This window comes from Cibotium barometz, chromosome 63 (assembly GCF_041138505.1).
Source record: "Cibotium barometz isolate CiBa-2024 chromosome 63, ASM4113850v1, whole genome shotgun sequence".
Taxonomy (NCBI): domain Eukaryota; kingdom Viridiplantae; phylum Streptophyta; class Polypodiopsida; order Cyatheales; family Cibotiaceae; genus Cibotium; species Cibotium barometz.
Window position 1 is genome coordinate 25,543,040 of NC_141108.1, and position 23,496 is coordinate 25,566,535.

The 23,496-nt window shown below is 50.2% G+C and overlaps 1 protein-coding gene across 4 annotated transcripts in view; it reads left to right on the plus strand.

The window, feature by feature from the left end:
* The window catches only part of LOC147603879 (uncharacterized), a 91,044-nt gene that overhangs the window by 60,357 nt on the left and 7,191 nt on the right, over positions 1-23,496 (plus strand). For all 4 annotated transcript variants that reach the window (XM_086796196.1, XM_086796198.1, XM_086796195.1 and 1 more), the window contains 2 exons: positions 6,868-6,961; positions 7,167-7,244. In XM_086796196.1, coding sequence (XP_086652322.1) covers positions 6,868-6,961; positions 7,167-7,244 — 172 coding nt within the window. The remainder of the gene's footprint in view (positions 1-6,867; positions 6,962-7,166; positions 7,245-23,496) is intronic.

Sequence of the window (23,496 nt, forward strand, 5' to 3'; positions counted from 1 at the left end):
GTGCTGGGCCGAGTCAATGTCAAGCTTCCAACCTTCAAAGGATCGTCCAGTAAAGATGTAGATGACCATATCCAGCGGTTCATCTCTATATGCAAGAGCCGAGGCCTTGAGCGGGAGGATGCCTTCTTGGTATTGTTTCCGTCCACTCTACAAGGCTTTGCAGATAAGTGGTTTAGTCAATTTCCAACTGAGCACTTTGCAGACTCAGCCACCCTGAAGAACACCTTCCTCTGCACCTTCCGTCCTGGTAACTATGAGGACCGCATTCTCCAGGAGCGGAGGCCTTGAGCGGGAGGATGCCTTCTTGGTACTCTTTTCGTCCACTCTAGAAGGCTCTGTAGATAAGTGGTTTAGTCAATTTCCAACTGACCACTTTGCGGACTGGGCCACCTTGAAGATCCACACCTTCCGTCGTGGTAACTATGAGGACCTCATTGTCCGGGAACTAGGGAAGCTCCAACTGCTATCAGGGGAGAGGGTGTCAGAACTTATGACACGGACCACAGTGCTGTACCGACTTACCCCGGTGACTTCATGGAGCATCGGTGGGTGACATAGGCCTTGCCCTAGAGCACCCAACAGAAGGTTTGGGAGAGTCAGCCCCCACCAACTACCTTGTTGGAATTCTAGGAGCTAGCCTCCCAACTAGAAAACGCAGGACTCATGTTTGAGCGTGATGTGGGCTCTGTACAGCCAACGGTGACACCACTGGATGACCTGGTGGCTGAGCTGAAGTGGGAGCTGGAGGCACTCAAAGTGAGCCAAAAATCTCTGAGCGAGGAAATTACCATGCTCCAACTCAGAAGGGAGATTGAGGAACTAAAGACACGACAAGAAGCCAAGAAGGGGTTGTGGTGCTATATGCCACTCATTGGGACACACCATCCAAGAATGCCCAAAGAGGAGGTACTACTCCCTTTGCAAAAAGGGTGGACATGAAGACAAAGACTACTACTATCTGAAGGGGTTTTGTCAACTTCATCACCAACAAGTCCCTCACCCCACCTCAACAGCCCCCAACCTTGCCCATTACTCCACAACCTCCTTTACTGTTCCACCAACCTTCCACACTGCTACACCTCCCCTTCGCCAACCTATTCCAGAGGTGACCTACCTTCCACCACTCATTCCCAATCCTCTTGCACCAGCCACTATGGTCACAGTCCCCATGAATCATCCTACTTGCCCCCCCCAACCCCGCAATTGCCTTGTCCTCTGCTATAGATGTGGGGAATATGGTCACTACCAAAGTCGATGCCCCCTTCTTGGAGGTGCAGCACCCTGCAGGCACTGTCCAGAATCCAAGGATCACTATACTCCGGATTGTCCCAAGCAATGGGCATCCACTTCATCTGACTTCGCATTCCAGTCAGCCCCGACCACCCACTTGATTTACGTAGGACATCCACCTTCCACGTGCTCGCCGTCCTCCCCCACCCTTGGTGTGTTTGTCATACCCACACCAACCATCCATGAGGATCCACCATCGGCCATAGTGGTCACCCAATCACAAAGGAAGGCCATGCCTGAAGAGACAATGGGAGATGAGCCCAATAATACCACCCCTCCACTCCCCCGCAGAGTCATAGGCCAATCCTTCTTGGAAGCTTACAAGGACCTCCACAACCACCCCTTTGTATCAGACAAACCACATACCCCCTCCCTCCCACATTCCAAACCACCGCTTCTGCCTTTCTGTGTGGAAGATCTACTTAGGGAAAATACAATGACAGTGAAGCTCTTTGTTCTCTAGATTAGCCCCAGTGTCCGACAATGTCTCAGTGCACTACTGAAGCAGGTTGATGGTAGGCCGCCCAATTCTAGTGGTGGGCAGAATGGTGGACCGTATGGTGGGTTTCCACTCCCTAAAGGGTCGCGTGTCGCTGGTTGCATGGGTATCAGCCGCACTAGCCCCTCCCTTACCGACTACCGGAGCCCCTACCTCCTGAGACAGGGGAACCTCTCTCCCTTCTCTCTTGCCAAGACCTCGTTCAGGAATTCAACCTCGGCATTCAAAAGAGCCTCATCCCATCCCGTTAACCTCTTGGCTGTGGGACCACCCAACCCTACTTGTGCAAGATGCCACCTTCTTCCAATCTTGTAAGGATGTCTTCGCCTGGACATACAAGTTCCAGCCGACATTGGTGTTAACACCATACCACTTTAGGAAGGAACTCGACTCGTTCGTGGGTGGGCCTACAAGCTCAACCCAAAGTATGTAGAAGCAGTCAAAGTGGAGTGTTTCAACATATGGCTTTAATAAACTGATATGGAAAGCATTGTGCATCTTCCAATGGTTGGGTAAAGCCAACCGAAAAGCCACATCATTAATCTTTTAACTTCTAATGGACCATAATACGTGTTCGCAAGCTTGATAGCCTTGCCTTCTTGCCCCGGTTGCTTGCGGAGATGTGCCTTTTCAAATTTAAGAAGCCTTTATCTCTTAATCATGTCATCTTATTTTGTTGCTTATCGAAAACGTTATAGTTTCAATAAGATTTTGAAAAAGGTTCGTTCTCTCATGAATCGTAGTAAGTTTATCTTTGGTATTTTAGCTTTTGGAATGTTTAAAATGATAAGCAGTAAGTTTTATAGAAGTGGGGAGCTGAAAAGCCCACTTAATTTATAATTCAATGCTCTTTTTTCGTAAAAATGGCTTGTTCTAGCTTAGAGTAGGGTTTGTTGTTTTAACTTAGAGTAGGCCTTGTTTAGTCTTTTTGTAATTCTTTCTCGCTCTAGCTTAATATAGACTTAGTTCGGTTCTTTCCTATGTTTTGTGATTCTTTGTTGTTATACCTTAGAGCAGACTTTGAGTGCTAGTCTCTATCATGGTTGAGTATGCCCATCACCTCCGGAGAGTGATAGAAACTCAGTTCGCTGGTTTTATAAAGCATGTTCTTTTGGACTAACCTTATACAAACCTGCACCTACTCTTGGGCATTGATTACGTGAGTACGGATGTCATAGCTTATTGTCGACGCTATGCATAGAGTTCTGGGCACTGATGATGTTAGTGGGGATGTCGTAGTATCTAGTCCATACTATGCATAATGGAGTTGATAGTTATATAGTCTTGTGGGTTGACTACCATGAGTATATAACATGCACGTTCCTAAAAGGTGAATTTGGGCATGTTTCTGGATTCATCTAGGTATATATATATTAAGTTGAAATATTGGAAACCCTCTACTCGGCTACTTCATGTCGAATTGAGAATAGTTCAATCCATTTTGATGCTTACATTCAGTTTTTTCTCCCTCTTTTGGCATGGTCTAAAAAACAAATCTCTTGTTTTATGACAAAAGGCATTGAGATCTTTTGGCAATGTTCTCATTATAAGAAGGCCTTGCGTCTCCTTAAGTATGAGTTCATATGATTGCTGAAAATGCATGGAGGGCTTAACATTTTGAATATCCATTATCATGTTTTGGCATGCAAAGTCACTCTGTTTTTGACTTTTCTCGCGCAGGAACAACCCTGGACGCTTATGATTGCAGCCTTTTGCTTTAATGTGAACATAAATGCATTTGGCAAATGGTAGCTAATTCACTGGGAGCTTTTTTTTGGCTGTGGAGGATAAGATTTCTGGATGCCCTTAGGTCTCTCATCTCTTTGCAGATTGGAAGCTTGTTCTACAATATATTCAATGGTCGGGTAGACCTTCTAAGACTCTCTTAGGTTTCTATTGTTTTGATCTACAGGTTTATTATTCCTGTGCCTTGGTTTGCCAATCGAGTTAATAAGATTTGGCCTGTCACTAAGACAACTCGGTGGTGGAAAAATAAAACCTGAAGAAAATTTGGCATGGTAAATTGCCACTCAAATCTAGATTATTTTTATGGTGATGCTTGTTGGAAGTTCTCCGAGGTGGAGAATTTCTTGAAAAAGACACATAGCTGCTGCGAAATGCCCTTCTTGTCGTTGCATAAAGGAAACAATGATGCATCTTCTTTGGTCTTGTCGAGAGACCAAAAGTTTCCTTAGACAAATTTCACACTCTTAAACTTAGATTCCTAGGGTATTCCTTCTCTAGATTTTTTAAGCTTTTTGGCAAGTGGTCTTCTAGATTGGATCACGACCCTTTCTAATCTAGACTAGATATTGGGCTTTGTGGACAATATTGCGTGCAGAAAATTAGTTGGTTTTTCATTCCGTAAGGATTGCACGCTATCACTACTTTCGTCAATCCTTTCGTCAGTATTTGTTTGACAGCATCCATTTGCATCGGATCGATGATGGCCAATTGGCGTTGTTTTTTCGTTGTTTCATCCTAGGAAGTTTTCCCTCGCCTTGAGGGCGTCCTTTTTAATATAGTAAAGAAAACAATGCTTTTACAAAAAGAGAGAGAGAGAGAGTGTGTGTGTGTGTGTGAGATAAACAGTGCTTCCACAAAAAAAAAAAAAAAGGTTGTGAGAGGTTTTAAGTGCATGTATAGCCTTGCTCTTGGAAGAGTCCTTTACGAAGGAAGAACTACAGGTTGCACTTAGAGGTTTGGGCAAATGGAAATCTCTTGGGTGGGATGGTTTGACGGTTGAATTCTTTCACACATTTTGGCCAGAATTGAAGCTTCCATTGCTATGCATGATCAATCAATGTTGGCGTGATGACATGTTGCCTCATTCTTGGAAGGAAGGCTTTCTGAAATTGCTCCCAAAAAAGCAACTCTGTGTGAATTTAGGCGACTGGGGGGCCATCTCTCTCATGCTAGTTGTTTATAAATTGGTCACAAAAATGGTAGTTAATCGCATTAAGGGCTACCTTCACGCGGGATTGCACCCAACACAATACGACGTTGTTCCCAGGAGGCAGATTATGGACAACATAGCAAATGCCTACATGGGTATTGAGTATGCCAAGTACATCGACCCGGATGTCTTGATCCTACAAGTGGATATTGCTAAGGCATTTGACATTGTCCACTGGGACTTCATAGTTGGGGTGATGGATCGGATGGGCTTTGGACCCAAAATGCGAAATGTGATTTATTGGCTATACCAGGGCATTTTTGGTTGGGAACTTTCGGCCGCTTGGACCTTGGGTAAATCGGTACGTCAGGACTGCCACTCAGTGCGCTGCTTTATGCCATTGCCACACACCCCTTGCTGTTATATATTGACAAGCTTACCTAGTAGGGCAGCTTGCATGGTATTGCGATGCCAGATCGTTCTCACTTTGCGGCACAAGCCTATGCTGATGACTCCTCCTCCTTCCCTAGAAATACCCCAGTGGATTGGCAGTTGGGTTGCATGTCAATGTTCAAAAGTCGAAGCTGTTATCAGTCCGCCACTATCTTTGGCGAGGTCAGATTGTTCCACCCGGTCAGTTGATCAGGCATTTGGGATACCCGATTGGCTGGGATGTTTCTTTGAAAGATGAGATGGCATGGGTGCTTACTCGATTGGAGTGCAAAATTGATTACTGGAAGCTATCCACTTGGTCTTTGCATGTCCGCTTGCAAATTGTCCAGCCGATCATCAGCCGATCATCATGGCATACAGTCATTTTCACCTTCCTTTGTTACCTTGGAGTAGCAAGCAGATTGATACATTTATGTTTCATGCCATTGCATGTCTCTGGCGAACACAATCGGATCACAAAGGGCTTCATCTGCTCAAACGTGCTTGTGTGTGCTCGCCCAAAATGCATGGGGGCTTGAACATTCTCGACATTCACTATTACATGCTGGCATGTAAGGCCACATTGCTTATTGACTTTGTCCGTCAAACGCAGCCCTGGACAAAGATGTTGGCAGCCATGTGTGCACACATGCAAGTAGATGCTTGCCAGTTTCACTGGGTTTTGGATCATTGAGATGTCATTTTTGGCCATATTACTGGGCGCATACCAGGTTGCCCTTATGCCACTTCCTTGATTATAGCCTGGCAGCAGATCTTATGTTTCATCCATTGGTCAGGCAGACCTCCACATACAGGGAACTCACTCCGATCCCAGAGCATTCATTGGAGTCGAGCCTTTCCTCGGCCTTTAGCGCTGGATCACCCAAGAAAGGCTTATCATCTATCGATTTTGGGAATATGTATGGTACAGGATGTGGTTGATGATCATGGTATGGTTCTCTCTTTCCCCAGGGCCACCAAGCAATGGCATCTAGGCATGCATCACAGGCTGATATGGCGTCCCATAGCTGAACTTCTAGCTCCATTTCAGCCGGTACCCCCTCTTGAGGAGGAGGATTCATTACAGGATTGGCATTTTGATCGTCAACAGTCGGGTTATGCCTCATTCTCATTCCATCTCCTCACTGACTCTCTACTAGCCCAAAGGCGTATTACTCCAGCTTTATGTTGGTGCTGCTGCCTTACGCCCGAGACCGTACCTCACTTGTTGTGGAGTTGCTTGCATTCCCACGATTTTCTTCAACATTTGACAACACTCCTGCAGTATAGATTCCCTCGACAACGCTTTGGGCACCTTTTTTGGATTTTTGGCAGATTGTCCCCGGCTTTACCGGGGTATGATGATTTCTTCGCATGGGTGCGCTTCTGGGCTCTTTGGACCATCTACTCCACCAGAAATCATCAACATTTTTCTGGTGATGTTCATCCCTTCCCCTATTTCTGTGCTGCCCTATTCCGGTCTCTTCGAGATTGCTATGATCTTGACGAGCTCTCTCCAGCAGTTTGAAGAATTTTCCAGTTTTTCTAGTTCGTTCTCATAGTTCCACCCGCTTCAGGTGACTATGACTTTACAGTTTACTATTTAATATAAACAGTGAGTTCACAAAAAAAAAAACATGTATAGCCTTGCAAGTGAGAGTGCGTATGCCTAAAGAGTGCACATATAACCTTGGATTGTGATTTGAATTGCTGACTTTCTGCTTCATGGGACTTAATTGACCTGACACAGGACAAGCATTGCTATCGAGACAGATGAAGGGAACTTTTCTCCTTATGGCATCTCATTCTCTGGGTCAGATACAGCACGAGCTATATTGAAAAATGTACTTTATCCTAGATCCAATCTGTGTTTGCATTGAGCAAACTACTAGGTTAAATGTGCTTGTCTGCATTGGATAAATTACCAGGGGAAGAAATTTATTAGCTTACTTTTAGAATCAACAGATTATAAGCCAGATGTCAATATAATTTTCTTTCTTTCTTTGTTTCTCTCGATATTGATACTGTGTTGGATCTACTTTTATGTAGATGGGACAAGCGCTGCTAGGAAGCCTTGGAGCAGGGAATGTTACTGGTGATGACTATGGAACAGACATAAGTTACATGGTAATTTTGGTTGATTATTGACACTGCAGTCAGAATTTGTTAATTGTGGTGTAATCTTTTGTGATGAGGATTTTTTGTTTACATGGAAAATTACAAGAAAAAAAATCTGATTTTAGCCTGCCTCGGTGAAAAACAGGACTAAGTGTGAGTTTTTCTTGGCATAGGGACTTTCTCAAAAACTAAATTTAAACAAAATCATTTGACTTCTATTAAGTTGAGTAAAATCATACAAAGGGAGATCTCACGCCAAAATGTAGGGAGATCTCAACCAAGCGGGGGCATATATGCCACGCCGTGATACTAACAATAATCTCCCATGTGCTGTCAATACTTAGCAAAGGTGGTATGTATCGTAATTTGTAAATTTGGGATATCCTGAAGCAAACATCTCTGAGCTCTACGAACAAGTATAACAGGATTTGCTTCCTAGCGCGATCCGCTCCTCTCACAGGATGGATCACAAAACTAGATGTGATCACCCATACATCACATCTCTCCATTCGCCATCCAGATTGGATGGAATAGAAGGCAAGAGTCTCTTCCCTGTGTGGTTTCGAGAATCTCATCACTTGAAGGGGCACGCCTATCCCAGAAAAAAGCCCCAACCACAAGTGGTGATACTCATCTAAGAATGTGCCAGTGATCCAGTGGTTAGGTATAGCTGCATCAATCTGTGCAATCCATCGGTGACTCCCTCTGAGATGCTGGGTAGATGCCGCTCTCTGATCATCTTGAAGACTTTGAAAGTTCTTCCAGTCAAGTACTGTTGTTGTGCATCTCTCCCAGCCTGGCCACTGCGTATATCTTGCTACACCCTAGGGTCTACCAAGATCATCTTTGATAAGGTTGTTCCACATAGTGGACTGCATGTCAGCCTCATCTCTGAGCTTGGGCCTATGGCATAAAAATATCTGCATATTATTCCAAGCCCAGGTAATGGAAAAAACTAGTGGGGATGGGGGGTAATCTGCCTCAGAGAAAATAAAACTTGTGCTATGCCTCTAATCATCACCTCTCTGAAGGACACCTCTAAGAAATATGGTACATGAATAAATCCTTCTAGGACTCAAAGGAATGCTCTAAACACCAGCTTGCAAATTAGAGCTATGCCTCTAATCATCACCTCTCTGAAGGACACATCTAAGAAATATGGTACATGAATAAATCCTTCTAGGGCTCAAAGGAATGCTCTAAACACCAGCTTGCAAATTAGAGCTTTGCACTGGATCTGTGGATCAAGGATGTTCAACCCCCCTTCGTGTTTGGGAAGGATAATAGTTTCCCAAGCAACTTTGGCCCTGGTATCTGATGTGCCATCAAACCATAAGAAGTTGCGGATCACCCTCCACAATTGTCTAATGCATACACGGTATAGCACCATCAACAAGTGATATAGCAAGCTGTGGCAAGCAACACCTGGTTTACCATCAGGGCCCAATCAAGCCTCTTAGAGTAACTGACCCAAAATTCTACAGACTTATAAGAACCCTTGCTGCTAGACAAAACTCTTCCAAGGCAGTGCCAAATGAGCAAAACATGAGTAGGATGCCTCAAGAAACATCATTGTATCATCAGCCTACTCAGAGCACCACTGGAGTGAAGGAAAATGCTCAAAGTTTCTGCAACAATGAGATACATAGGGGAGCCAAGGGGCAGCCCTCCCATACGGAGCAAGAGATATGGAAGCACTCGCCTTGACCTTCACAAGCAAGCACAGTGTTGTGAGCCTCCCGATAAACGCAAGAGACACCTCTAATCCAATCTTGTGAAAATCCCATGCGTGTGAGAGTACCCTCTAAGAAGTCCCAATCCACTCTATCATAGACTTACGACTCTCGGTAAGAATAGGAGCATAGTTGTCATGGTACAAAAATACGATACCGTACGAGAATTTTTGGTACGATATGAAATTTTCGGATACCGTATTATAAAATATGGTTTTTTTTTTAACACTTACAAACTATGGAGCTTCAAGCTTGAATGTGAGGGAAGGTTGGGGAGGGAGGAGTCTACAATGCTTTGAGGAACCAGAACATGGAGATGTGTCTCTCTCAATTGGATCTCCCAAATGTCTCCAAAAAAGAACCTGCATGGGTAATGCAATACCAAAGGTCTCCCAGTGTAGCGTCTACAAAGCTCACCTCACAAGGAGGGATAATATATACAGTGAACACCGGAGCTCCACCCCCGTGGCTGGCCGCTCTCTGGGGGGGGCTACCTAGTAGTACATGCGGGAGGTGAGAAGAGCCAAACTGGAGGCCTGTAGTGCCAAGTGACATCCTCGCCCCTCGCGGTGAGGAAAGGGCCAGGCTGCCAAGTGCGGAGGAACGCCTTGCGGCGACCTCTCATGCGATCCGAGTCGCCCTGAAGTTTCCCCCAGTGTCCTCTCAAGGTGTGAATGACGTCCACCCAGAGAGCCTGTATGACCTCCGCCGGTGGAATCGCCTGGCGGTCTATGGCCTCCCTGCATCGGGCTCTCCATATGTGCCAAGCCGTCATGCTGCTGATCATCTCCCATCTGTGCCCGTCTCCCTCTTGGGAGACTGCCGAGGAGAAGTCTGGCGTCGGAACCACCGCCATCGCCCTGTCAGAGACCTGGATGGTCACACTGCCAGGGACGTCCTCGTATCCAAGGGACGGGCCGCTGTCCGTGGCCCAAGCCACCGCACCCCACGTCACCATCATCTCACCTGGCGAGCCTGCAAAAACCATCCTGAGAGCGCGCTGCCAGACCTGCTGTGCCTGTGGGCAATCCCATAAGCAGTGCTGCTGCGACTCCTGTGCATGGCCGCACCGAGGGCAGGATGCTGGGTGTCTGCCAAAAGCTAGCCAAGCTCCCACAGCCAGTCCTCTATGCGCTGTAAGCTAGAGAAAAAGCGTCACCTTCCGGGGCCGGAAGCTGTCCCAAAGGCGCTGCCAGAAGTCCCTAAGGAAGGCAGGGAGAGCCCCCGTCGCCGCCAATGCTCGGCCGCCGCCGGGGTGCCCTCTATCCTGTGCCTCTAAATCCGCCGCCCCACCCTCGCTGTGTACTGAAAAAAGGGGGTGCCTAGGCTGGTAGGGGCCGAATAGGGATCTGGCCAAAGCCACTCGCCTGGATCCCACTGAAGGCGAATAAGAGGCCTGCTGTCCCAAGCCCATAATCTCCAAGAATAGTCCTCCCCTATCGAGGCCGGTGAGGGGTCTACATGCCACTGTCTCTGATGAAAGCCGACCACCCGCACCCTCTGAAAGATACAACCCTGGAACTCATCCAAATCTAGTCGGGTCCTCTGAAGCTGGCCTCCCTCTCCCACCTCGAAGGTGAGTGGGGCGACTCTCTCTGCTGAGCCGCAGACCGCTAGAAGGATCTCATGCCGAGTAAAGACGCCCATCCATTGTGGAGGTGGAGGGTCCTGTACTGGAGTCCGCCACTCCCGGGGGATGGCCGCCTCAATGTCCTGCCTCATCAACTCTCTGCCCCTCATCCCGCTGAGTCTCCTCTCCTGAACCTCTAGAGGCAGCTGCTGAAAACATATCTAGTCGTCTAAGGACTAGGCTGGGCCGGAGCTCAACGGGCCCCACGACACATGAGATCGCGATCCAACCATATGACCACTGGGAAGTCGGATCAAGGGGTTCCAGATCAATGGCTGCCTCAGGCGCTCCTCATCGGTGCCCAGGGGAGTCTGGAAGAGTGACGGCCTCAGATGCTCCCAGGCCCTCAGAAGGCTAGCTGCAAAACGCTCCTCGAAACCAAGGCCCACTCCTCTGGATCGTTGCTCTGTAAAGATCCACCTGATGCTGGGGGTCCAAGGCATAGTAGCAACGGAACGGGAACGGGAACGGAACGAAAGCACCACCAGGGGAACGGGAACGAGAAAAAGGGGGAACGGGAACGAGGGGGAACGGAAACAGGGAACGACCTAGATAATTCCTAGAAATGACGATAAATCTTAACATACAATGCTCATTTATATAACCAAATCAGAGACACACTAAAGTCTAGTGCACCATAATTTGCATGGCTAGATACTAACACTGAACAGATCTCACAAGTCAAAGTAAATTAGCCCACATCATACATGACATAAGTGACAAAAAGCACAAAATGTGGCCCACATGGCACAGCCTAGATAAAAGAAACAATCCAAGTCCAAAGTCCAAGCCTCAAGGTGACATGCACATTGCAAATAGTAAGGAGATATCATGCATGGCTACTGCCAGTGATGCCATCAAGGAGACTATCATCTATGTCATCCAAGAAAGCCATATCATCAAGACCAACATCTGCAACATCCAAATCTTCAATCCCATCCTGACCAGGATCTGCAAGTCCATGTGTCTCCTCATCATCCGAGGACTCCTCATCAAGCAATATAAACTTCTCTGGTTTGGGAGATGCCATATCACCAAGCAAGCGCAAATTAGCACTTACAAAAATCAAGTCATTGACTTGTTTTGTCCCAAATTTGTTCCTCTTCTTGGATGCAACATGGCCGAACACACTCCATAGCTGCTCAATCGGAGAGGAGCTTGCACCTTGAGACAAGATCCTTACTGCCAATGATTGAAGCTGTGGTGTACGAGCCCCATAATCCTCCCACCATAAAGCAGCCCCTATCTTAAACCTATCTCTCTGAGCATCAGCCGATCCAAATCTTCCAACTTGCTGCGATAAAATCCAAGTTGGTCTTTCACCAACCTTCGTTTATCTGCATCACGAACCTGCCTAGAAAGCACAGTCTCCCAACCATCCATCACCTCATCATCGGCCTCTTGTCCACATCCTTGGAACTCGGGATCCAAGACATACGCTGCAGCATGCATAGGAGAATAATAACCATTCCATCGTGCTTCACATAATTCTCGAACCTCTGCATATTTCTCATCAGACAAGCCCATTTCCCCTATTTTCTCGATCATTCGGTCAGCCCCCTCATAAACCTTGCCAATGCATGGCTCCCGTCATCTGCAATCCGCATCAAGCGCATGATCGGCTTCATCATAGCATTGATAGTATTGACTTCATCCCAAAATGTGAAGTCTTGTATGGTTCTTGCAACCTCTATGCCGGCTCTTGAGCGAGAAAGTGCCCATCCCATCCACTCATTGCATACAACCAACTGCTTCAAAGGCAATTGCACTTTGGATAACCTCTTCATCATGAGAAAGTTATAACCAAAGCGTGTCTCTGAGTACTTCAAGAGATCCTTTTTGGCCGATCTCTTGCGGAATTCATTCAAAATAAACTGATGGTTTTGAATGAAGCTTATTATCTCCTTGCCTTTTTGAATGTGTGGATCAACCCATGGCAAGCTGCCAACATCCTTCAATAAGTTGCTCAAACAATGAGCAAAGCATGGACTGAATGTGATATGCGGATACCTGTCTTCAAGCTTAAGACCAGCTGCTCTATTGTTTGCCTCACCATCAGCTAAGAACTGAATAACATTCTCTGGTCCAACTTTCTCAATAAATCGGTCTTCCACAAGCTGATCTGCAGTTTTTCCAGTCCCAGAAGCATCATGTGAGGAAATGAATTGCATTCTTCCTCGAGAATAAGCAACCATGCCATGAATGGACCTTTTTCGAGTGTCACTCCAACCATCTGCAATAAGTGACACACCATTCTTTGCCCAACTTTCATGCACAGACTCTAAAGCACATTCAATTGCAGCTTTCTCCTTTTGCAACAAGGTGGTGCGTATGGTCTCATATGAAGGAGGCTTGTATGTTGGGCCATACCGTGCAATCTCCTGGACCATTTCAATGAAATATGGAGACCTGGCAACATTGAATGCTACATGATCATGATAAAAGAACCTTGCAACAGCTGCATCTACCCTCTCTTTCTTGCGGGGATCCCAAGCTGCTCCCAAGGTTTGCTGCTTGCCGGAACTTGCACCCATAGACTGCGAATCTTGGGAAAATGCAAAGCTCCCAAGTCCTCCATACTGTTGTCCATCTCCCAAGTGTACATCTTCCCCTTGTCTACTGAAGTAAGATGCATCAATTGCCGGTTTCTTTCGTGCACATGCTTTCTCCTCTTCACTTGGGTACTTTGCCAAAAGCTCTCGACGCATTTCAGGTGTTGTCCCTGGGCATTTGTTCACTTGTGCTTTTTCATTGTTCACATGGCATAGATGTGCTCTCACACGGTTTGCTCCTCCTGACTTCTCTTTGTTACATTGCTTGCATTTCCATCGTGTTGCACCTCCCTTAGATGAATACCTTTCTAGCCTTTCAACCTCGTCCCACCAAGTAGCATTCGAAGCTGATCGCTTTGAACCCGAGTAAGCCATGATGTCTGCAAATTCGGGCAAAAAGTTGAATAGGCTTTCAAAGTTAACCATTCCAGAGAAATGAGTCCTTTTTTTTCTTCTGTTTAATGGGGAGAGACTGTGCACTGTGCAGTGTGCAGTCCAGATTGTGATTCACCATAGGTAATTTTTAAAACACCAAAAGTTCAAAGTTCAAACAAAAAAAGAGAGAGAGAAGAAAGAGAAAAGCTTCTTGCTGCCTTGCCTTTTAGATGACTGTAGTCTGCACAGTGCAAGGGCTGGGGGCCTGGCTGCCAGTGGCTGGGGCGACTGTACTATGCAGTACAGAATGTCAGGACTCAGAACAGCTGCTGTACGGGCAGGACAGTACGGGCGCTGCTGTACGGGCAGGACAGTACGGGCGCTGTACTCGTGGAGTCGTGGACAGCAACGGCGTGAACTCCGAAAAGCGACGGGCGGCGAAAGGCGTACAGACTTGTGCGAATTTCCGAAAAGCGCCTAGCGCAAGGCTTACGGGCTTCATTTTTTTAAAAAAAAATCCACGTCATATGCACGTTCCCACGTGGGGGAACGGCAGGCTAGTGTTCCCTGGCCCGTTCCACCTACCGTTCCACCAACGTTCCCTGCCGTTCCACCTTTTTTCGACCACCTCCACGTTCCACCATTCGTTTCCAGCGTTCCACTGGTCCACGCGATGGGGGAACGCGTTCCACCGTTCCCAATGGGGGGAAATGGGGTTCCCCTGCTACACTGGTCCAGGGGCCGCTACGAGAAGGAGTGCGGCTGAGAATCCTGGAAACAAGAAACTCCTTCCACGGCTCAGTGCCTGGTAGGAGGCCACGAACCACCAACTTGCCAAGCAAAGCTCGGCTCTGACAAATAGGATCAACTATGCCCAGGCCGCCTCTCTCCCTCGGCTGAGTGATCACAGCCCATGCCACCTTGGCCCTGGCGGGCCGCCCGTCGCCACCGGACCACAGAAAGTTCCTGATGAGCCTCTGCACCTGGCCAATGCACGCCCGAGAGAAGGCCCAGCAAGAAGTGATGTACCACATGGTAGCAAGCAGAACCTGGTTGGCCACAACCACTCGGCCAGCCAGAGATAAACGAGCGGTACTCCAATACAGAAGCTTCTTCCGAATGCTCAGAAGAAGGGGGGCTATCTGCTGCTCCGGAGATATGTCAATGCCCACATAGCATCCCAAATAGCGCACTGTAGTGCCGGGGGCCAGGCACCACTGAAACCCATCAACTGGCCTCCAAGTCGGGCGGGGCACAGAACTGACCCACAACCCACACGACTTGTGCCAGTTGATCAAAGCGCCCGAAGCTCTGCAAAACCTGTCCATGGCTGAGGCGAAGCGGCGGAGGTTCTCCTCCCCTCCCTGAAGATAGACAGTAGTGTCATCCGCAAACTCCGAGTCTAGGAGCTCCTCCGAGGTGCGGATGGGGAGCTGGAGGCCCCGCAAACCTGTATCCTGTGCCGTCAAGAAAGTGCTTATGGCCTCCGCCACAAAAAGAAAAAGAAAGGGCGCCAAGGGGCACCCCTGCCGCACCGAGCGCGAGAGCTGGAACCTCTCTCCGCGCACGCCCTGTATGAGCACTTGGCTATGAGCCGATGTGTAGAGTGCAGAGACCCCACGGATGCACTGAGGGGGGAAGCCCATCCTCTCCATAGTGCCTTCCAAGAAGGCCCAGTCCACCTGATCATATGCCTTCTCGAAGTCGAGAAGGAGCACTGCCAGATCCTCCTGCCGAAATCTAGCCAAAGCCGTAGCCTCCCAGAAAGAGAAGATGTTATCCAGGATGCTCCTATCCTGGATGAAGCCTGTCTGCGTGGAGTGGATGATGTCCGGAAGGTGAGGCTGAAGCCGCCTGCTGATCGCCTTAGCTAGGACCTTGTAGGCAGTGCCTAGCAAGGTGATCGGTCTCCACTGTCTAATCTCCAGTCTGTCTCCTCCCTCTTTGGGGATCAAGTGAATCAACCCCTCTGCCATGCTGTCCGGCATGTCTCCCGACTCCATGATCTCCTGGAATGCCAATCTGAAACCCCTATGCAAGAGACCCCAGTACCTCTGGAAGAAAGCCACTGAGAGACCGTCCTCTCCTGGGCATTTGCCCCGAGGAAGTGCCTGAAGAGCCGCCTCCAGTTCCGCATCCGAGAAGGGGGAGAGAAGGGAGTGCTGCAAATGGGCCGGCACAACCGGTCTCGTGAAGCTCCAGACTGCCTCCCGAGCCTCTCTCACCCTATCATCTGCTGGCTCAGCAGAGAGCAGATCCCTGTAAAAATCTGTGGCGATCGCCCGAACCCTGGGGGGATCCACCACTACCTGGCCATCAGCCTGCCGAAGACGCCTGAGACCCTCTCGTCTGAAGCGAGGCCCTGTCACCTCAAAGAAATCCCGAGTCACTCTGTCTCCAGCCTGTGTCCAGAAAGATGCCCGAGCATGGAATCGGAACTCCACCCTCCTCTCCTCGATGGATCTGATCTCTGTGCGAGCTGACTCCATCTGCTCTGAAATCCAAGGGCTCGTAGGATCCCTCTCCTGAAGTCTCTGAAGGGAAGCTAGACTCCTCCGCAGGCTCCTCTCCTGCTCTCTGAAAGCCTCCAGACGGTCCAGGGCAGCCTGTCTGAGCATCCTACTGATCTCCTGCAGACCCCTGTCAAGATCGCTGGCTGCTGATCCTCTTCTGAACTGAAGCTCCCGCCAGACCTGCTCAACTCTGGTCGCAATCTCGGGCTCCTCTATGAGACAATCTGGAATCCGGACGCTCTGGCCTCGTTCTCCTCTCGTAGGGTCCTCGATCTGGAGAAGCACTGGAAAGTAGTCTGAAAAAGAAGAGCCTGCAAGTATACCCACAGTGCCACCTCTATCGCAAGCCCACTCATCAATGTAAAACCTGTCGATGCGGGAAAGGTTAACTCCTGTGGCCCGTCTATCCAAGTGCGAGAAAGATAAACTCCCCTGCATCCTGCCAAACTCCGAGAGAGTCCACGGATCCTGGCCTCTCACCTGCAGCGCCAGCTCCTCCCAGGCAGCAAGCTCTGGCCCATGAATGGTCTCCTGGCTGCCCCCCATCCTGTCCTCTGCATCCTCCAGCATGTTGCAATCCCCCCCTAGGCACCAATGGTCTGCCATGGGGAGGGACTGCCTAATGGTGCTCCAGAACTCAGCTCTCCCGGTCGCCCCATTAGGGGTGTAGAAGTTGAGGAAGCCAATGCGGTCTTCCCCAACCCGAAGGATGATCCACTGCGCTCGACCCTGAACCAGAGTGCCAGAATCCACAACCTCGGGTAGAAGCTGCTCGCTGACTGAGATGCATTCTCCACCCTGGTTCCCCTGGGAGCCATATGCCGGTGACCAAAAAAGTGTGACTCCTGCCTGGCAAGATCTTCCCGCAGGTGCGGGTGCGCCCGGCAGAAAGGTGGTGCTCCTGGATGAAAAGGATATCTATGGGCCCTCCAATGAGAGCCCTCTGGATCTCCTGGCGAAGTCGGCCCCGACCAATGTAGCAGCGAGGTCCACCAAGACCCTGGATGTTCCATGAGAGGATCCTCATGGATGAGCTATGGCAAGTGAAGCAGCCGCCACCACTGGCTCACCCCTCTCAGCCGGCCCGGATGAGCTGCCCTCCACTCTGTGAGTCTTGGGCGCCGGCTTGGAGGGAGAATAGTCACTGTTTGTCCGGGTGCGGAGTCTCTCCAAAAAGAGGGTGACCTGTCTCTGTGTCCAACCCCACTCCACCTTCGCCCTGTCCAAGGCATAGGCGTGAGACCAATCCTCTGCATATATGTATCTAAAGGTAGGCTGCATCCTCGGGGCGGCGTGGAGGAGAATCAGCAGCACCGCCTCAAGTGAGGTGTGGACCGGATCCGCCCGCCAATCTCCTATACCAAACAAGCTCATGCGGGCTGAGTGTAATCGGGTCTGCAATAGGTCCGTGAGCCCCAAGTCACTGAAGTGGTGAGAAAACTCCAGTATTTTATCACGCAAAACTTCCTCTACAGAGTTGCAATCCCATGCTGTGTCTGGGCAACACTGAGAGGAAAGGAGAAGGCCACCATGCTGCTCACCACCACTGAAGAAGAACGAGATGGATGGCACACCACGCATACTCGCAAGGGCGCGACCAGTGTCTCGAACGGGCCAGCATCCAGCTGGAGACACCTGAAGAAACCGTAATCCACTGGGAGCCCCATCACTCGTGGGGGTCCCCCTAGGGAGGCTGGAGAGAACTCTGTGGCAGGCGAAGCTAGGATCGCCATCTCCACCGGCCCGGAGTGGCGGTGGAACAGCCGCTGAACTGAACTCTGGCCTACCCAGCTGCGCTGCCCTGGGGCAGTGGGTGGTCTGGAGGAGTATCCTGGAGAGGCCGAGGGAGGGATGGTGGCTCGCGGAGAGGAGGGGGTAGAGCGAGGAGAGGATGGAGAGGCATCTGCCAGAGGAGAGGTGTCAGGGGGGGCCGCCGGGGGAGGCGGGGGGCTGGGGGGGAGAGGGGGGGGTGGAAGGAGTGCTCCCTGAGTGAGGGGAAGAGGGGCCGGGGGTCGCGGAGTGCGGCCCGGGATCCTCAGGAATCTGCTCCATGGAGGGGGCGGGGCTCCCCGCAGGGGGAGGCGGGAGCGGGGTCTCCACATGGGGGGCTCCACCGGCGGCCTCAACAGGCACTGAGACTGAATCCTCGTCCACCATCGGGGTGGGACCTGCTGGCCGCCTATCCCTGACTGGAGCATAAGTGCGGGTAGGTGCCTGGACGCCAGCCGGAGTCGCCTGTCCGCCAGCCTGTGCTGCCTGCTGGTGTCTGCGACGGTCCCTGCAGGCCGGGCGTTTCGGCCGGCGAACCTCCTACCATCCGCCAGCCTCCTGGGTCTGCGCGGCATCCTCCACCGGGGGGGCCTGCTCGTCAGATGATGGCGCCTGCTGAGACGAGCCTGGGATGTCCGGTCTTTGAGGTGGATGGCCACCCCTCGGGCCTCCTGAAGGGGGTCCAGAGGCGGCAGAACGTGAAGGATGAACCCCCTTGCGGGGACAGGCACGTGCGAGGTGGCCCATCTCCCGACAGATGTAGCACTGGCCGGGGAGGCCCGAATACTCCACGCGTTGTATCAGACGTCCTCCAGAAAGACAAGGGAGGAGGATCGTCTTCGGGAGGGACTCCGGTGACGGGACCACAGCACGAATGGCCGGGAGTCCTGCTGCCCGAGCTATCACTGAAGCCGCTGTCTGAGGCGTCTCCACCACCTGCCCAAACGCCTTGCCAATGGATGACAAGAGGGGCAAGTACTCCCTGCGGAGTCCAGGAAAGCAGATAGTGATGGGGAAACCTGGCGCGCCTGCTAGCGGGTCAGAAGCGGGGTCGAAACCGTGAGTCCATCGCGCCAGGAACGCCCGGGATGAGCGGAGGGCAATGGGGCTCCGAGCCAGCACCGTCTGAGCTGCCTGGGGGGACTCGAAATCCACCTGGTAGTAGCCACGTCCCAAAAAATCGACGCTGACGATCTTGGCAGGCACGCCAACGAGGCTGCCTTGCAGAAGGTCGCGAAGCTCTCTCCGCATCGGACGGCTACCCACTATCTTGCAGACCAAGGAGGAGGCCTCGAGTGAATACTGTGGAAACAAACAACTGATGATCTGCATCTGTGAACTCCAGACGGAGACCGGAATCGGTGGGGGTAGTCGGAGCGGCTTCCATGGAGTCCTCCATAGGGAAAAGGCCAGAGACCGAGGTCACCAACGGGAGGGACACAGCCCTACGAGGAAACGGCGAGGCGGAAGGAGAGAGGATAGCGGGGGCGGAGCGGGGGGGGGGGGGGGGGGGGGGGGGGGGAGGGGGGAGCTGAGGCGGGGGAGGAGAAGGGCTTGCACACACATCAGTAAAGCAAGCGGAGAGAGGGGGAGGGAAGGGCTGGGGGAGAGGGAGGGGCAGGCGACAGGCAGCGAGGGGGTGGGGGGGGCATGCGCAGGCTGAGAGAAGGTGGTGGGGATGGCGCAGTGAGGAGGAGGGAGGGGCTAGCGCAGCTGCACAAGAAGGAGAGGGAGCGAAGGAAAGGCGGAGCTGGGGGCGCAAGGAGGCGAGGTTCGTAGGCAGGCCACCCGAATCTGACTGTCTAGTCTAGCCTACCTATACCAGGGATCTCCAAGTGATGTAGCAAGATTCTCTCATCTTACCAATCAAGTGTACACTACCAGTCTACCTTGCCAGATTTTTAGGTCTCTCAGCAACCCCATATGGAATAATGAGTGGACACGAAAGTTGCAAAGTATTGCGGGCATTTGGGGTCTTCATTAAGCAGGATTTCTATATTTTTTTTAGCATTTGGAATTTTTTTCGAGAGGGGGGAGGGGGGAAGGGGCTTCGTACCGTACGAACCGTACGGTACGAATGGGTTTGTACCGGTATGAGAAACAACTAGTTCCACATATCCTCTAATACCATATCTCATTTCAATGTCATCCCAAAAACTCATGAAAAATGTGGGAGAGAGGCTATCATCCCTAGGACATTTACCATGCGGTAATGCCTGAATCGCATGTCAAAGCTCATCTACCGAAAGAGGGGCATCAAGTAATGCACACATGTCATCCCAAATCAGCCTAGGCAGTGTCATGTGCACAGTGAGTATCTACCGTGTGCTACACGCATGCAAGACTAGTTTCGAGGCTTGGGGAAGCTTGGAACTAGGCAGGCTGATTGACGAGCTGAGTTAGGGATATACTAACGGGCGGGCACCCAAGTATGGACGGGCGGGCGCCCAAGTGTGGACGCCCGATGACCAGCCAAGAGCCTATAAAAGGGTGGCCAAGGTTAGTTATTGGGATATAGAGAGTCTCGCGAGTTTGTGAGAGCTCTATGGTCTTGGAGCCTGGATCTAGTGCAGACGTGCACCTGCTTTACGCAGCCGAGGCCGGCAGCAGTCTCGAGGCCCGCGAGGGTAGCTTCGTGGCGGTATGGGACGTCGCGAGGAGGAGATTGGTCGGTACGTCATCCTAGTTAGCTCAGCTCGTGGCTCGGTGGGGACAGCCAAGACTGTGGCTTGCCCACGGCTGTCATGGTTGGGAGGTGAGTAGGCCTGCACCCCCTTGTTGTTTGTTTGTTCGTTTGTTTGCAGGTTTCGAGTCTTGAATCAAGATCGATCACGAGGAGATCCGTGGGGATTTGACAGTGGTATCAGAGCATACTTCGTGAGCAAGCAAGTCGGTAGGTAGAGAAGAAGAGGTCGAAGAAAGGTATGTGTTAAAAAGCTTGCTGTTTTTCTGTTCATACTGCAGTTTTCAGAATAGTATGTGTTTTTTCTTCATCAAAGAGACCCATGTTGATGGGAGATGGTAGTCTTAGAAGGGTCGCTTGCTTTGCAAGGAAGAGGAGAGTGCAGTCCTACGCATGAGCAAGTTGGGTGAGAAACAGAAAACAGAAAAAGCACGATGCTTTTCTGGTTCGGGTGAGAGAGAGAGAGCACGTGTGAGAAGGTGTGTGCTGGCAGGTTGCATACTGGCAAGGTTGACAGCCGCCCAAGTTATTGAAAGAGGTCCTGCTGGGGATGCCCATGGCTGTGTAGGCAGGTGCGTAACCAGCCAGGCAGCGTCTAGGCCAGGCCTACGTAGCCAGCCAGCCAGGCAGCGCCCAGACCAGGCCTGCGTAGCCAGACAGCCAGGCCTACGCAGCCTGCGCAGGCGCCCAAGCCAGGCAAGGTAGGCGCTCAGGCCACGTGGCCTTGTGGCCAGCCATACTCGGGCGGTCGCAGGCGCAGGCTGGCGTGAAGCGCCGACTGAAACGCAGCTGCTGGTAGCAGCCAACGGCAGGCAGGGTGGCGCTGACAGGATGACTCGCGCAGGCAGCCGACGGTGACGTCAACAGGTCCAACTGGCGGCTATTCCAGGAGGAAGAAAAAAAAACAAGTAAAGCTTACGTTTTTTTTAAGCTTTCGTTTTTTTTTAAGTTTTATTTTATTTTTTTAAAGTTTAAAACTTCCTCCAAGGTTTAAAAGTGTTTATTTTTTTTAAGAACTTAGAATATATATATATATATATATATATATATATATATATATATATATATATATATATATATATATATTCAAGAAAAAAAAACACAAAAGCAAAGCAAAAGCTAAGCTTAGCTTTTGGAGATTTTTGGCTTTTGGGGCTATCTCTATAAACCCCTTAAGTGGGCTTCTTGCCTCACATCTCTCAAGTTTTCAAGCTCTCAAGCTCTCAAGTTCACTCGCACTTTTGTTGTGCAAAGATCGAATTTTCTCTCCACATACCCTCTTCACGATGTCGACCCAAGAATCGGAGTGGAGCCCCTTGTGGAACGCGAAGACTTGCCGGCTCCTACGGAAGGTACCGATGCCGATCTTTTTGACGATTTTGTGTCAAAATCAGATTTCCAAGAGTTCAAAGTAACTCTCGAAGCTTCTTCGACGGAACGTCAGGCACAAATCGCCGCCCAGATGCAAGCTTTGCAAAACTCCATCGCTCTATTGACCACTACCCTCTCTACTCTATCGGGTATGGATACCTTGGCTTCTACTTTAGGCCCCAACATTACTCCAGAACCGTTCGGGGGCGAGCAAAAGCAGCGAACCAAGGAGATAGTGGACACTTGACTACATAAGTGGCAAGTTCACTTTCAGTTTCATCCATATGATGATGGAAAGAAGATCCAGTTAGCAGCAGGTCTCCTGTCCGGCAAAGCTTTGCTTTGGTGGAAGGAACTCAACCCTAAGCCAACGACTTGGGCACAATTCGAAGACGTTTTCAAGAAAGAATTCCTCAAGAAAGACGATGATTATGATGTTATTGCCCGGTTTTCAGCTTTGACCATGGCCTCGCAGCACCTCACTTATGAGGTCTACCTCCAGAAGTTTCCTGACTTGCAGATGAAAGCTACAAAGATGGATCCCACTACTCTTTTGGGGTTTTTCGTAGCTGGTTTACCAGACTCATACCGTTTACAGGTCAAAAATAACAAATGTAAAACATTGGACGAGGCCATTCATTCAGCTCGTATCTATGATGATACGATGGTCTCTTCCAAGTCGAAACCCGTTACCGAGCAGGGGAACAAGCATAAAAGGAAGTTCTCCGCACCTATGGCTAACACAACAGAAGGAAAGTCTTCGGACCAACCTTCGAAGAATTTCAGTTCGACACCAGCGAAGAAGAAACGACTCCTTAGGGCTTTAAAGCTCAAGAAGGAAGGACGTTGTTTTATCTGCGAAGAAAAAGGACACCTGACTGTACTTTCTCGCCCTAGTACTTGTTCTGATTGTCTGTTCAATTCTAAAGTATTTGGTTTGCATGATCTTCTCCGAGTTTATGGAGAAGTGAATGGCCATAAAATTCACATTCTTTTAGACCCTGGCAGTTCACATAACTTTGTTAACTACAAACTTGTGTAGAAATTGAGTCTTGATACGACACTCAACGACCATACCTATGAGGTACGCCTACCTGCGGGAAGGCAAGTTTGGGATCGCAAGGTGGAGATGCTTCCAATCCAGATTCAGGACTACTCGCGAGTTTGTGAGAGCTCTTTGGTCTTGGAGCCTAGATCTAGTGCAGACGTGCACCTGCTTTACGCAGCCGAGGCCGGCAGCAGTCTCGAGGCCCGCGAGGGTAGCTTCGTGGCGGTATGGGACGTCGCGAGGAGGAGATTGGTCGGTACGTCATCCTAGTTAGCTCAGCTCATGGCTCGGTGGGGACAGCCAAGACTGTGGGCTTGCCCACGGCTATCATGGTTTGGGAGGTGAGTCAGGCCTGCACCCCCTTGTTGTTTGTTTGTTTGTTTGTTTGCAGGTTTCGAGTCTTGAATCAAGATCGATCACGAGGAGATCTGTGGGGATTTGACAGGCAGGGACTCCGAAACCTTATGTTGTGCCCTATCCCTCTGAGGGCAGCGTCTACAGATAGCAAGTGCTCAAGAACGACGAAGTCATGTTCATGAATGCATTTCCTCATGATGCCATCTTGACCCTTCTTGTAAAGCATTCC